The 15,258-nt window shown below is 39.6% G+C and overlaps 1 protein-coding gene across 2 annotated transcripts in view; it reads right to left on the bottom strand.

Annotated features, from left to right (window-relative positions):
• The window catches only part of AKAP6 (A-kinase anchoring protein 6), a 552,477-nt gene that overhangs the window by 225,439 nt on the left and 311,780 nt on the right, over positions 1-15,258 (bottom strand). For both annotated transcript variants that reach the window (XM_044232056.1, XM_044232057.1), the window contains one exon: positions 5,205-5,327. In XM_044232056.1, the coding sequence (XP_044087991.1) occupies positions 5,205-5,327 (123 nt within the window). The remainder of the gene's footprint in view (positions 1-5,204; positions 5,328-15,258) is intronic.

Below are 15,258 nucleotides of genomic sequence, written 5' to 3' on the forward strand. Positions count from 1 at the left end.
CAAACCCATTCTCCATTATGCACATAGTTATTCCTTCTCTAAGCCATGGACCTCATCCAGTTAATCAATGTCAAACTGACCCTATCCCCATGGAATTTCCAGTGGATTCATGTCAGTCTCCTGTTTTAAAGTAAAATCAAACCCTCATGGAGTCCCTTTGCTCCCAGAGAAACGTTCAGCCCATTAAAAAGACATGCAATCTCCTTCACCATCAGGCCCAACTGCAAGACCCCAACCTGGTCTCAGCCACATCAGCGGCTCACCTCACCTCCCTTACCTACCCATGATATCTCCTCCCATCTCCTCTCCTCCCCTCTCCAACCAGAAAATCATATAAGAACTGCGAGGTCTATATCCAATGTTTTCTTTGAGCCTTCTTTATTCTCAGGAAGAACCAATAAAACTTCTCTCTGTGCTCCTAACAGTACTTTGCTTATCCTACAAGAAGTTTACTGCTCAAAATTATATTTATCATTTATGGCTCTATAGATGACTACATTTAATCTATGGTCATCTCCCTCAGATTGCAAATCCCTGGAAGAAAGAAGCCAAATTCATTCATCATGTATTCCTAGCACCTACGTAACTGCCTGGTACACACAGGGGCTTGATATATATGAACTCCTCACCACCATTTCTCCCCACGTTTTCTCATTCATCAGACTGAACTAAGAATATTGTTCCTCCAACGCTATTTCTATGTGGCTGGTTAATGTTTGCCCAGTATGACATGGTACTACCTATGCAAATTTAGCTCCAAAGGTTAAGCTAGGCCTTTGTGCTTAGTTCTTCTTCCTAACTCTTGCACAGCTGTCTGGAGTCAGCTAGACTTTGCTTTCTCCTACTAAATATCTAATCCACTATAGATTAAACAACAACAACAACAAATCAACAACAACAACAAAGAAACCCAGCCCGTTTGTTTTCCTGCAAGTGATTTTATATGACGTGGCACCCATTTGGTGAGTTCGGCATGCATAAGAACTACTTGGGAGATCAGGGTTATCTTTTCAAAAGCAAATTTGGACGTGGAATGAAATCTCTAGAGGGAGAACTTGCTGTCCTCCTCTGCTGCATTACTCATAAGCACTCTCACCCTGAAGATATTATGAATTCTCTTAAAGGAAAACATCTAAATAGCCTGCCCAGAACTACTGATGGCGCTTCTATATATGATGCATCTGGTCAAATGTAGCTTTTGGGGACTTGTGTTTCTTTAGCCACTAAGAAAGGGGATGAGAGAAACAACCTAAATGTCCGCCAACAGATGAAAGGATAAACAAACTGTGCTAAATTAGTACAGTGGACTATTACTCAGCAATCCAAATGAATAAGCAGTTGAATCTCCCAACATCGAAATAAGTGAAAGAAACCAGGGGGGCAGGAGGAGATGAAAGAGAGAGAGAGAGACAGAGGACACATCGTGTTTGACTCCATTCATGTAAAATTCTAGAAGGTACAAAACAATCTTCATAATAACAGAAAGCAGATCAGCGATTGCTTAAGGGTCAGGGAAGGGCCAGGAGGGAAGGGAAGAAGGAATTACAAAAGAGTCATGAGGGAGCCTTTGGAGGGGATGGCTACATTCACTATCTGGACTGCAAAGATGGTTTTATGGGTGTACACATTTGCCAATTTGTCGAAACTTGTAGATGTACATATTTTAAATACATACAACTTATCATATGCCAATTATACCCCAATAAAGCTGGTTTAAGAAAAAGACAGAAGTGAGGAAGAAGGGAATCTGTCCGAGAACATACGCATACAATACTGTTTTATTTTTTTTTTTAAGATTTTTTATTTATTTGACAGACAGAGATCACAAGTAGGCAGAGAGGCAGGCAGAGAGAGAGGAGGAAGCAGGCTCCCCGCAGAGCAGAGAGCCCGATGCGGGGCTCGATCCCAGGACGCTGGGATCATGACCTGAGCCGAAGGCAGAAGCTTTAACCCACTGAGACACCCAGGCGCCCCACAACACTGTTTTAAAAGTGGTTTTCAAAGAAGAGGGATGCTTGGTACTCACAAAATACCTTTCCAGAATGACATTTTCCTGAGAATGTCATTTTCTAGGAAGACAGGAATTGTATTTTTGAGAGGAGCACCCGGGTTGCAAGCAGATGATTAATTATCATGGAAAATCATTGATGTATCATCGCAATTTCACAGTATTTCTTACAGTTAAAATAAAGCTCCTTCATATCTCTCATAAAGGTATTGTAAAGCTGTAATTGATTTGTGTTGGTAAAAACCCTTGGTTACCATCATGGAAAATAATTGAATTAAGTATCAAAATATAAATGTACAACTTTTGTTATTGTTTTTATGTTTGCTTTTCTTTAAAATAATCACTGTAGGGTGCCAACTCTCCTAACCCATTGTTAAACCAGGGAAGACAGTGAGCTTGTGGGTTTCATACATCTGTTGATGTAGTGTTAAATTACAGAATCTACAGAGGTGTTTCAAGAAACTCATATAGCTCTATCTGCACACAGGATAATCTTGTCCATACCACTCGCCCACTCAGTAAGGAGCAGTAATGACTTATGCAAGTTGCATTCAAGGATATAAATCTCTGGGCTTAGTTGTATACTTTCTTTATGGGAAGGCAGACATTCTTCTGCCTTCTTTTGAGAAGAACAACTTAGTATTAACTCAGCACCATAGTAAGGAAATACAATAAAAAATATAAATGACAGTATTGATCAGGAGGACAATGTAGAGATTGTCCTCAGAGACACAGGGTAACTCAGTTTGTTTGAGAGACGTTTATACAACAGGCTGTTTCTAAAGTAACAGACACTGCACGCCACACAGCAGGGACACAGGAATTGTCCAGAAGTATCATTGCCGATCCACGCACGCTATGCCCTACTAACTGGCAGCCAGTATTTTCATAATTTCAGAAGTCAGAGTTGTGATTACAATTTAACATTCACTGAGCTGGTCTGGAGAGTGGAGTACCTTACTCTTTGCAAAGCAGAGATAAAGATACTCCTATGTTATCTCTCTTCCAACTGATATAATTAGACACGATAATAGAGAAAACTCATTTCAAGAAAGTGTTGATCATTACGCAACAACAAGGTTGTTCTTTAAGGGAACAACATTTTAAGAAGGACTCTTGGCTATGGATGTAGCATAGAGATTCACAGCAAAGGGGATGGTGGGGTCCACATTTTGGATGAGGCTGTCATTATGAGGCAGGTACACACACATGCAATTCATCATGGGCAGCTATGAAGAGTTTGGCAACTTATTAAGGCTAGAATATAGTAGTCACAGGCTACATGTGGCAATTTACATTTAAATGTAAGTTAATTAGAATTAAAAATTCATCTCTTCAGTTGCTTTAGCCACATTTCAAGTGCTCAGCAGATGAGTGTGGTGAGTGGCTCCCACGCTGGACAGAGCAACCTTGAATATTCCATTCTCACAGAAAGTTCTAGCGAATGGGTGTGGGCTAGAATGAGGCAGAGGCCAACACAGGGATGCTAAGGAAGGAACCCTGTAACAGAGACTTGAGAATGACAAGTGAACAATTGTTTACAAAGAGGCCATGATGCTCAACTCCCAAAGAGAAGCGAGACCCTGGTTCATACTCTCCTAGCCTGGCGTTCAGCAAACAGCCTAGAGTTAAAGCACTCTTTATGTGTCCCTATGCCCTCTGGGACCTCAAAAACTAAATGTGTGTTTCCCATAAAATATTAAATCAAGAGAAATTAAGACAGCACGCTTAATGTGAAATAAAGTTCATATACTCCTGTTTAAACACAGATTAGAATTTCTGTCAGAACAATGCCAGTGAAAAGTTGACATTCTAATTAATACAATTTACATTATAAAGCACTGAATATCTTTATCTTGCTATTATGAAATGCCCTCTTTAAAAAAAAAAAAAAATCTAGGCTCTACTGAATAGGGAATTGAGTACCAAGGGCAATATTTAAAAACCCATGTACAAGAGAGGTGGTTAGGGTCGCTGGCATTTTTACACACCATCAACCCAGGTCTCTAACAAGAGAAGCAATACACTCATCCTCTTACACATAGTTTTGTCACCTTTTATCATTCACGAAGCTATTTTCATGCAGCAATAGGATTTTGAGGCTGTTTTACTTGCAATGATATAAAACATACTGCAAACCACAAACACCAAAAGGCTAACACATCCTCACTCTCTGTCTCCTCTTCTCCCCACATCCACCCCACCCCCATCTCCCGCTCTCTCATTCTCTCATTTAACAGCATAGGGAACTGTCTGGAACCCTGTGAACTCGCACACACATAGGACTCCCACACGATGTTTATTCAATCCAAATTCTGAGTGTGTAAGAGGGGCAGAAAATCAACCCCACAGTTGGGTACCCAAGGATTCGTGTTCATTGCCTTTGTCAATTTTATGCTATCGGTGAAAGGAATAAAGATGAGATCCTTAAAGCCTGAATTTTCATTTCCTAGGACAACGTGCTTTTTCTTCATGCTTTATCACACTCCACTACTTGGTTTCCACCCCTTCATAATTGATATCGGCCATTTGAAGCATTCAGTAAAAACCTCATGAGGTTCATCAAATGTCCCCCAGTCCATAATTCTTGCTTCTAACATATTCAGAAGCATATTCATCCAAGTATTTTCTACTTCCCCTCCATGGTTTTCCCTGTGCACAGGGAACGGTGTAATGACAGTTGTATTAATTATATGCTGAAAAAACCACATAGCAGCAAAAATGACGGAGATCATCATTTTAAATATTTTATTAAAATAACCCAGTGTAGAACAGATAATGTAGACCCTCTTGATAATGAGAGGTTCATTAATTTTACAAGAATTCTAGAAAGCTTAGAATGGTCATCAAAATTATCTCTTTCATTTATTTATTTTTTCAGAAGAGGAAAAACCTTCAATCATAGCTTTAGAGAACAAGAGTCGAGCAAATTTTCTAAGGTATTTTTAAGTAAATGACTTACCTTTCTGGAAAAAGTTTTGAAAAAAATAGCTTGAAATACAGAGGATTTAAATTTCATAGTATATTACTTGAAATGCCTGTAAATTTTCAGCTTCTGCAGTTTACCCCATTAAAACTTGGTTTCATTAGCATATAATGACTTCTGATAAAGAAAATTGATATTCCCCATAAACAAACAAGCAGTGCATTAAAATCCTTCTATTACTAACAGCAAAAGCAACACAGTCTTGCCTACCAAATGTGTCTCCAGGTACAGCTTAAGGCCATCCGTCTCTGCTTTAGGGGGTGTCCAATTCTCGGTGGTTTCCATGGCTTCATTTAACCACTGAATGAATTCATCCAGCTTGTTTACAAACCCCTTTGTGACAGAAAAGAGAAGGGGGGGGCAAGAAAAGCATGTTAGTTGATCATTACTTTAAAGCCAGTCTTAAAAATTCCAAACCTCACGGAGGATAAAATTGATACCACTGCCTTCCCATTCTAGTTCCACACTGTGGAATGGAATTTCCATTATTCCTGGTTTGAAATTCATCAAAATGGAAAGACACTGTGCATGACTCCCTTTCAGTTTTTCCCTAGGAACATTTTTTCTGAGGAGTTTGGATTGGATTGTCGGGTGTCTTTATAAAGGTGCCCTCTGATCATCAAAATATTTCTGGTGTCTGACAAGTGCCCCCTTACCAAAAAATCAGGTCAGCCCTGCGAGGAACACTCCCTGGCTTTGGGGGATAAAAGCACTCCCATAAAGATGGTGTTCTTTACTCAGAAGCCTATGGAGTAGAGTTGCCTTAACTGAACTACAAATCTATTTCTAAATCACATAAGTGTTTAAAGGGATTTGGATGAGTTCTACTGACAGCCCAACTGTCTGCGGCTCAGTCTGGGTTCTAAAAAGCAAGGAGTGGGATCAATGAGCAAAAACGTAAACACCTGACTCTGGGTGTGTCCTTCACATAAAGAAATATTCTTAGCTAGGAAGCACAAATCACATAATCTTGCAATTTTTCAAGTAGTGGTTATAAAAATTTATTGACCATTTAAAAGAACACATCTGTACAAACGGAAAATATTTTTGAAGAAAATGAAAGCTGGGCTATGAACCTAAAGGAAAGAAATGGGGCCGGGCGCCTGCTTTCCGTGTCTAGGTAAACAGCACCACCTGGAGGTTGAAGGGAGCAAGGACAGGCTTCTACACTTGTATTCACTGAAACGGCGTGGGATGCTATTTCCCTATTAAAGTTAACCCGTTCTTCAGATTTACCTTTTGATTAATTTTGATTAATAATTTTAATGCTTAACTGAGAATATCCTGAGACCAAATTGAGGCTCGGTGGAAATTCATTTTCTTTATCGTGCTTCTCAGAAGCTAGGCTTCTGTTACTAAGTTTTCTCCTAAATAATAGTTTAAGATTCATAACTCTTTAATCCCCACAGTTGATTGGCCTCAAAATGATTATTTAACAAAACAGAAAATGGGACTGAGGAGGGTGATAAAGAGAAAGGCAGACAAATAACTCTAAGAAACACATTCCTGTCTGTCAAAGGGAGACAGAGCAGCGATGTGGGCATGGAGGACCACAGAGTCCGTCAGACTGTCCCAGCGCGCTCTGGAATGTCACTGACCCACCTGGAGCTTGGCCAATCATCCCACCTGGTAGACTACCCTCTGTTTTCTCATGTTGCTAAATGTTACCCAACACTTTCCCTATTTTATCTCTATTGTGCCAAGATCGGAAGATAATTGCACCCATCTTTTTGAAAGCCTACCCTAATCAGGTTGTTTTGGTAAAGCCAATTAGAAATACCATGCCAGAGTCATCTTAATTAGAAGCTAAGGTCTATGCATTTGCAGCTGGCTGGTCTGGAGGTGGTTTAACATGCCTCAAGTCCTAGCCTCCAACCCTATGCTAATAACATCACTGAGGTTCCTTGGTCATCACTCAGAAGTGTTTCTTCCAGGTGAGGTGAAAAACATATCCAACAGGGATGGTTTCATGAATTCCACATGACACATTCCCCTACCAAATACATGTGTCTCATGACCCACCCAACTCATCCTTTTCTCTAATTTTCCCACATTGTATCTTGTTCTAAATGCCAGGAATCCATGCCAAGTAATTCCTTTTGCCCTTTCTCAAATATTTAGGGTATCAGTTTGTCTGCTCTTTCTCCTTTTCTGCATTTCCGTACATCTGAGAGGTGCTTTGTTAAAATACTGCCGTCTTTTAACACAGATGTTACTTCAGCCTCACTTTTTTCAGTGAAGCCTCCCACCTGTTTAAAACATCACTCCCCAAGTCCCTCTTTCTGGAAGACTGCCCACGGCTCAGAATACATAAGAAATTCTTATCTGACTTGAGGTTAACCATAGATCCCTACAGATGTGTACAGTAAATCTATGAGCAGAAAGAAGGGTAGAGTGTGTTAGAACTGAAGTCCTAATTCTTGATGTTCTCATAATTAAAGGCAGTGAAAAATTAAGATACTCTTTCTTGGCCAGATGGACTTACAGAAATATCATGTACAGAACCTCAGAATATCAGAGTCTAGATTGCTGATAATTGTGAGATGAAATAACATTTTATACTATTCAGTAGTATTTACTATTAAATTTGGACTTGAGTGGTTTTATCTGTAAACTAGTTGGTGGAGAAAATTAAGTCAGAAAGTAAATTATTTTGGAGACAACTGATTAAATCCAAGAGGACCAAGAGTATAAGATGTTATTTGAAATATAACCAGTTATATTCTATTTATCATCTTCTCTTTCTCCAAAAAACAAGCAAACAAAACAATGTGTGTCTGTGTGATTGCATGGGTATCTCAACACAAAAGGTTAGTCTCAGTCAAAGAGTATTAAATACACTGTGTGACAGCTTTCCTAACGGAACCATGATTACAGAGTTAGCTGAAATCCATGAGATGCAGATTAGGCAAATCCATGGGACCCAAGTGAACCTTTCTGGATGATCTCTCTGCAGAGCCTAGCCTTGCAAACCAAGGCTGTCTGACACAGAGGAAAAAGAGGTCCTGTCAAGGCTTCCCTCTGGGTCTCCTCTGAATTCTATTTCTACCTCACCAATTTTCATGTGTTGTACCTTTTCTCAACTCTTTTCTCGCCGGTGCTAAAAAGTTTCATGCATCATAATAGAAACCTGGAAAGTCTTTGTAATTTTATAATAAAAAGCTAAACACTCCACCCTCTTAGGGAGCTCTTAAGCTTTCCACCTCTCCTCCTGCTTAGACATGTAGCCACAAAAATATAGACAGAAATAATAAAGGCAAATGATTCTGGAGGCCATCCAATTCTTGATAACTTTGTCCCCTGCTGTTTCTCCACCTCTCCCAGCCCCTTGATATGAGTACTGGCACCAGTGTTCTATGTCGTGGGCAGTGAATGTCCTGTGTACTATCCCCCTATTAGGAGATGCTCTTCTTAGAAGGACCAACTAAGTATAAGCCACTCAATATACTGAACCAGACAATGTGCAGGAGAACTCAGATCTGGATGCAAAATATGGCTAATATCTGATGCTAATTTTTAGAAGCTCTGTGAGAGCCCTTTGAAATTGTGTGAATGAAGGAAAATGAGGTGACATACATACCAACATAGAAAAATGGGGGAAAATACAAAATTATATTTATTTTATAATACAGATCAAGTTCTAGCATAACAAACACTGGGCACGCATTCACTTTTCTAACACATTTATTAAGTGCCTACTCTATGTAAAGCACCCTGCTGGACATTGTTGGGAATAAAAAAACAAATATCACTGCAGCAAAACTTTCAGCAGAATATAAAGCATGTCTCAGCACTGGCCTACTCGACTCAAGTAATTCTAATAGTCAAAAAATGTTGACAGTCAATAAATGAGTTGGAATATTCTCCTGGATTTTTCTGTGAAATGTATTCTGCCTCTATCAGAATTCTGTCTGTATCCAAATTTGTTCTTATTTGTAGTATTTGACCCATCTGTGTTTGAAGTTCACACTTACTTACTTTGAGAGTCCAAGATGAGTATAAAACTCAGATTTCCATCATGACACAATCCAATGCTGTCATTGCACTAGATAAAAGCACATTTTACACACATCCAACTCACGGCTACAGGCTGAACTGCACACCACTGGAAGGTGCACACCTCTAGCCTTCACTGTTCAAACTCTTGCCAAAGTATCTTACCTGCTCAGTCTCTCCCCTGTCATTTTTGACCACCAATTTCCTAGCAGTCCCTTTCTGCCCCTTCTTCCACTATCCTTCTCTGCCTTCCACCAAGCTTTGTAGGGGCACACTGAGTGGGACTCAGTCAACAGGCCCCAGTCTTCCCAGGCCACCCCCTTAATTGTATCCCTTGGGACGGGTTCCTTGACATATTCATATCTGACCCATGTTTTGAGAATCTGCAAACTCTTCACTAAGGCCAAGCCAGGATTCGACACCCAGAAGGAAACCTGGCTGGGCAACGTGAGAGAGAACAGAATGCCGTAGCCTTGGTACCACCCAATGACCACGAACGGCACACTTCCCACTTTCAAATCATTTGCATTTTTAAAGTTCCTTAATGAAGTGCTTCTTAAAAATCTTACTTTCAAACTTTCTGAAGCATCAATCTCTTTAAAGACTAAGCAGCGCCGTCAAAGTACATGCAAATGCACACTTTCAGGTTCGTAGAAAATGAGTTGCTAGGGCCTTTAGCTGGTTAACATATATTTGAAGATTCTAGTCACAAGGAAAATTCACCTTCGAGTCTTGCAAATAGCTACCCTCTCATGACAGGTTAAGAATGCCTGTTATTTCTTTTATTTTCCCACCTATTTCTCTCTACAACAAGCCCGGTTTGGTTAAACACAAACTGAGGGTGATGACTGTCACCCTCCAGCAAGTCCTGTTGTTTGGAGCAGGAATAAGACAGGAGCGCCTTCTTTGCATCAGGGATGGGACCAGAAGCCCGCAATACAGTAGGAAATGGGAAATGGTGTTGGCTTTATGGTGTTGAAAGCCTACGGGGGTCATTTTGTATAGAATTCCATGATTTTTAGACCAAACTGAAATGGAAACCTATTTCTCTAAGAGGGTAAAGGGGAACATGTACAACAGGAAGTAGACGCCATGTTGTCACAAGTGGGTGGAGTGGTGCTGATTCTGATCATTGTACAGATAAGGAAACTGAGGGTCAAAGAAGGCGAGTGACTTGCCTAAGGCAAGAATTGGTGTAGTTAGAGCCCAAACCCATATCTCACCCCACAGTTGGGTTTCTCTCAGTGCACCACACTGACCTCCAGAAATAATATTTTCAGAAGCATGCCATCTGACCCAGATGAAGGAAAAGCAACAATTCTTCCCAGCCCTACAGTCTTGGCACTGAGGTAAAATTTTCTAAGCTCTCAATCTTTCCCCTTTAGTATTTTCTGTTCATTTTTCTCAAAGGAGATCTTTGATAAGGCTAGATGGTTAGCAAGGAACATTTCAACCAAAAATGTAATGCAGTTACATGCTGGAATTTCTAACCAATTTCTAGCCAATTCTAACAGAGACTCAATTACAGATAAATCTGACTCAGTTTAATCACAGAGAAGATGGCCCTTGGTTCTAAGGAGTTCAGCCAAGGACCTCAACTACTTATTTCTTTTTGTTGTTAGAGTGTGTGTGTGTGTGTGTGTGTGTGTGTCTATACCCTCAAAAGACTTCTCATTTCTCAGTGGACAAAGAAATCAACACGATGTCTGGCTTCATCTAGATCAAATTAGCTGCCTTTAGACAGGGACCTAATGAAGGTCATCAAAAAAGTGAACTATGTTCAGTGTATTTATGGAAAAATTGTTCAGTCTCTGCTGTTGAATCTTTTAAACCTTTATTAAAATGTATTTACCTCTTTTATAGTATTCCAAGATTCAAAGTTTCACTGAATGATCTCATTTGAACAATACTAGCTGAAACAATACGTGTTGTAACTTCTGTCTCAGGTCATCAACTGGGACAACACGGAGGGGGTAGCATTTAAGACTGCAGGTCAGCAGAGGTTTCCTGTCTCCTTATTCCACTAGCAGGTCTGAGGGGGAATCACATTTCTCCATTAATAGCGAAAAGTTTTAGAATAATCTGGCTTAACTTCTGAAAACAGGCCACATGCTTTGGAGCCAATCTTCACATTAACAATGGCTACCAACGAGTTATCATAATCCTCTTACCTATGCACAAGGAAGCTTCATTTAGACTCCAATAACTAGAAAAATTAGAACTCCATTTTGAAGCCAAAATATGCATTGAGATTTTACATGTATATTTACCAACATATATATTTAGTCTCTGTTTCTGGTTAATTCATACACACGTAGTTCCTATATGAAATGCCTAATTTAGATTTTTACACAAGAGCAGTAAAATGCAATTTACCTTCCCTAATCACCTATTTGGGCACTTAATGTACCACTCCAGAGCCAGAAGCTCAAGATAAAAGGCCAAGGAGTTAAAAGAGGTGCTTTGGATTCTACCACCTGACACGTTTACCCGTGTTCCTACCCACAACATTTAACACAGTGTAAGTAATTGACAGAAGGGAGGATTTGGCGTGTGCTTTTAGGAAAAAAGATTGAAGAGAAAATGAAATGGTTTAAGGCAGTTTTAACTCTGATGGCACAAGAAAACTCTCACTGAAATGTTTTATGAAATACTTAGACTTCTTTTCTAAAGGTTGAATGGGATGACTTTAGAATATAAAAATATTCCTGATAAAATTATCCCAGAATAAAAGTAAAAGGCTGTCAGTTGGAAAGAGAGAGAGAGAGAGACAGAGAGAGAGAGAGAGAGAGAGAGGGAGGGAGGGAGGGAGAGAGAAGGCATGGAATGGTATTATCTGAAATTGACTAGGTGGGAAGTTCTATTCTGAACTCAGTATCATGTAGAAAGGATAAATTGAGCTGACTCATCATCTTCAAATACGGTTGACAATAGTTTCAACTGGGAAAAGAGAAGCCCAGGAAGACCCCTGCTTCTCACAATGGGAAAGAGTTTCCTCCAAATAATCCAGAGCGTGAGCTCAGTTGTTCCCTGCTGGTTTATACAAAGAAGTAATCCGCTAATTTTAGGGAAAAACAAGACTGAAATGCGTACCATCAAAGTCTAATAAAAACCAGAATGAATAAAAGAATTGGGAATAAACAGGAACAAATAACAGGTCAATATTTATTGAGCACTTACTACATGCCAGGCACTTACTGAATTCTTACAACAAAACTATGCTATTAGATTCCCAAACTATTTCATTTATAGATGGGGAAACTGAAGTATAGACCAGCTTGAGTACTCATACAACTGTGCACACTTATACAGCGCTGAAGCTGGGGATCCTCCCGGAGAGTAGGACTGCCCCACAGCATTGCTCACTTACTCTAATGGAGATCTTAGCTCAAGTACCCCAATCCTCCAGAGGCACCGAATGAGCAAATCAGGTCAACTTTATCTGCCTCGGAATCCCCAAAGAGGACCTGAGATGGTCACACCTTAGAATTTAGGATTATGATAGTTTAATGCTTTAACTGTAAGTTTCTCATATCTAGTATTATAAATAGTGATACTTAACTTTTGATGATAACTATCTACTAGCTATTCCTCTAATAACTTATGTAGTCATTTAGTCTTCACGAATTTCCCTCTTGTATAGATGAAGAGGCTGAAGCCTAAAGGAGTTATGTAATTTATTCAAGGTCATAAAGCCACTGAACAGATATTAAGTAGTTTTGTTCCAGAGCCGAAACTCTGAGCTCCTACACTGCCTTTCTCACCAGACGTATTCCCATGAAGTTTCCAGAAAGAAAAACAAAGGACAGTAACATCCACTGTGGCCCATTCTTGTTTCCCAAGCTGTTGTGAGGAGCCCAGGAGGTGCGACACAGCTTCACCCAGTCCTATCACAGTCGCCTCCGCTCTAGACGAGTCCCCACGCTCTGTGCTCCCTCTTTTCAGTCCCCCTTTTTCTCCTTCTTTCTTGATCACTGTTAGTTTGTCCTTTGCCTTTTTCTTCTCTTTCCTCTTCTCCTAGTCCCTCCCTTCTTTCGGTGTCCTGTCCTCTTTCCTTCATTCTATTCCCCTCCCTTCCTCTCCTCTTCTCTTTCCCTGTTCGTCTTTCTTTGCTCTACAGCTTTCAGTCTCCCCTGACCTAATTAATTGGAGCTAATTAATCACTTTTAATAAACATTTCCTGACACGTCCATAAAGTTTTGAGGCTGCTCAAAAAGGGGCTGTTCTTTGACACTGAAGTACAGAGTTGAAAATGCTGTTATAATCCTATATTTAGATTAGTTCTAACTACTTTCCTGATGAGTGAGACCTCCTTGCAAATCAAATATCTAGAACAAGAATGCATGTAGCAAGATGGGAATGTTTATGGTATATGCTTGGTTAATATCCAAAATATATAAAGAACTTAAAGAATTCAACACCAAAAAAACAAACAATCTGATTTAAAAACAGGCAGCAGACTTACAAAGACATTTTTCCAAAGAAGAAATACATATGATCAACAAACATAGGAAAAGATGCTCAACATTACTAACAAGGAAATGCAAATCAAAACCACAAGCAATATCACTTCACCCCAAGTCAGAAGGGCTAGTATCAAAAAGACAAGAAATAACAAGTGTTGGTGAAGATGTGGAGAAAAGGGAATCCTACTGGTAGGAATGCAAATTGGTGCAACCACTGTGGGAAACAGAATGAAATTTCCTCAAAAAATTAAAATTAGATGGCACCTGGGTGTCTCAGTAGTTAAGTGTCTGCCTTCGGTTAAGGTCATGATCCCAGGGTCCTGGGATGGAGCCCGCATCAAGTTCCCTGCTCTGTGGGAAACCTGCTTCTCCTTCTCCCATTCCCCCTACTTGTGTTCCCTCTCTCACTGTGTCTCTCTCCGTCAAATAAATGAATAAAATCTTTAATTAAAAAATTAAAATTAGAAAAAAAAATTAAAATTAGAAATACCAGTAATTCCACTACTGATTCTTTGGGTATTTACCCAAAGAAAACAAAAAAACTAATTCAAAAAGATGTATGTGCCTCTATGTTTATTTGTTTATTGTAACATTATTTACAATAGCCAAGATAGGAAACAACCCAAGTGTTCACCGATAGATGAACAGTTAAAGGAGATGTGGTACATATATGTGTATCTTTTTTTTTTTAATTTATTTATTTGACACAGAGAGAGAGAGAGAGAGAGAGAAATCACAAGTAGGCAGAGAGGCGGGCAGAGAGAGGAGGAAGCAGGCTCCCTGCTGAGCAGAGAGCCCGACGCGGGGCTTGATCCCAGGACCCTGAGATCATATATGTATATCTAAGATTATCCCTCAGCCATAAAAAGGCTGACAACATGCATAATGTAGGGGGCATTTGTGACAACATGGATGGATGTTGGGGGCATTATGCTAAGTAAAATAACTCAGACAGAGAAAGACAAGTATCATATGATTTCACTCATATGTAAAATTAACAAACAAACAAACAAACCAAAAACAGACCCATAAATACAGAGAACAAACTGGTGGTTGCCAGAGGAAAAGGGTTGGGTACCTGGGCAAAATGAGTGAAGGGGAGTGGGAGATAACATTTATTACTTCCATTTATGGAATGAATAGGTCACAGGGATGAAAGGTACAGCACAGGGAATAGAGTCAATAGTATTATAAAGCATTGTGCGATGACAGATGGGAGCTACATTTGTGGTGAGCAGAGCGTAATTAGGTATGGACAGGCTGAATCACTGTGCTGTACGCCAGAAACTAATGTAATATTGTGTGTCAATTATCCTTCAACTAAAAAAAAATAAATAAATAAGTCATGGAGACAAAAAGCCAGCACAGGGAATACAGTCAACAATATGCAACAATGTTGTATGGTGACAACGGTGACTATATTTATCTTGGTGAGCCTTGAGCAGTCATGTACAGAATTGCTGAATCACTGTATTGTACACCTGAAACTAATATAACATTGTATGTCATTTACATACTTCAGTAATAAATTTTTAAAAAGAAGAAAATTGCCACCTTTCTATCAAAGAATTTCAGGGTGGTGAGTCAGCAAAGAATAGAAATTCAGTCACTACACTATCATTAGAGCCAAGAAGGCAGAAAACAGTATTATCTAAATGCATGTGATTGGAAAGGAGAAAAGTTAGCGTTAACAAGTCTACAAAAGGTCCTTAGAACCCATTTAGTTCAATACTCCCCATTTTACAGGTGAGGAAACTGAGGCTCAGCAAGGTTAAGTACTCGAGTGATAACCCGCATCCAGT

This window comes from Neovison vison, chromosome 13 (genome assembly GCF_020171115.1).
Source record: "Neovison vison isolate M4711 chromosome 13, ASM_NN_V1, whole genome shotgun sequence".
Lineage (NCBI taxonomy): Eukaryota > Metazoa > Chordata > Mammalia > Carnivora > Mustelidae > Neogale > Neogale vison.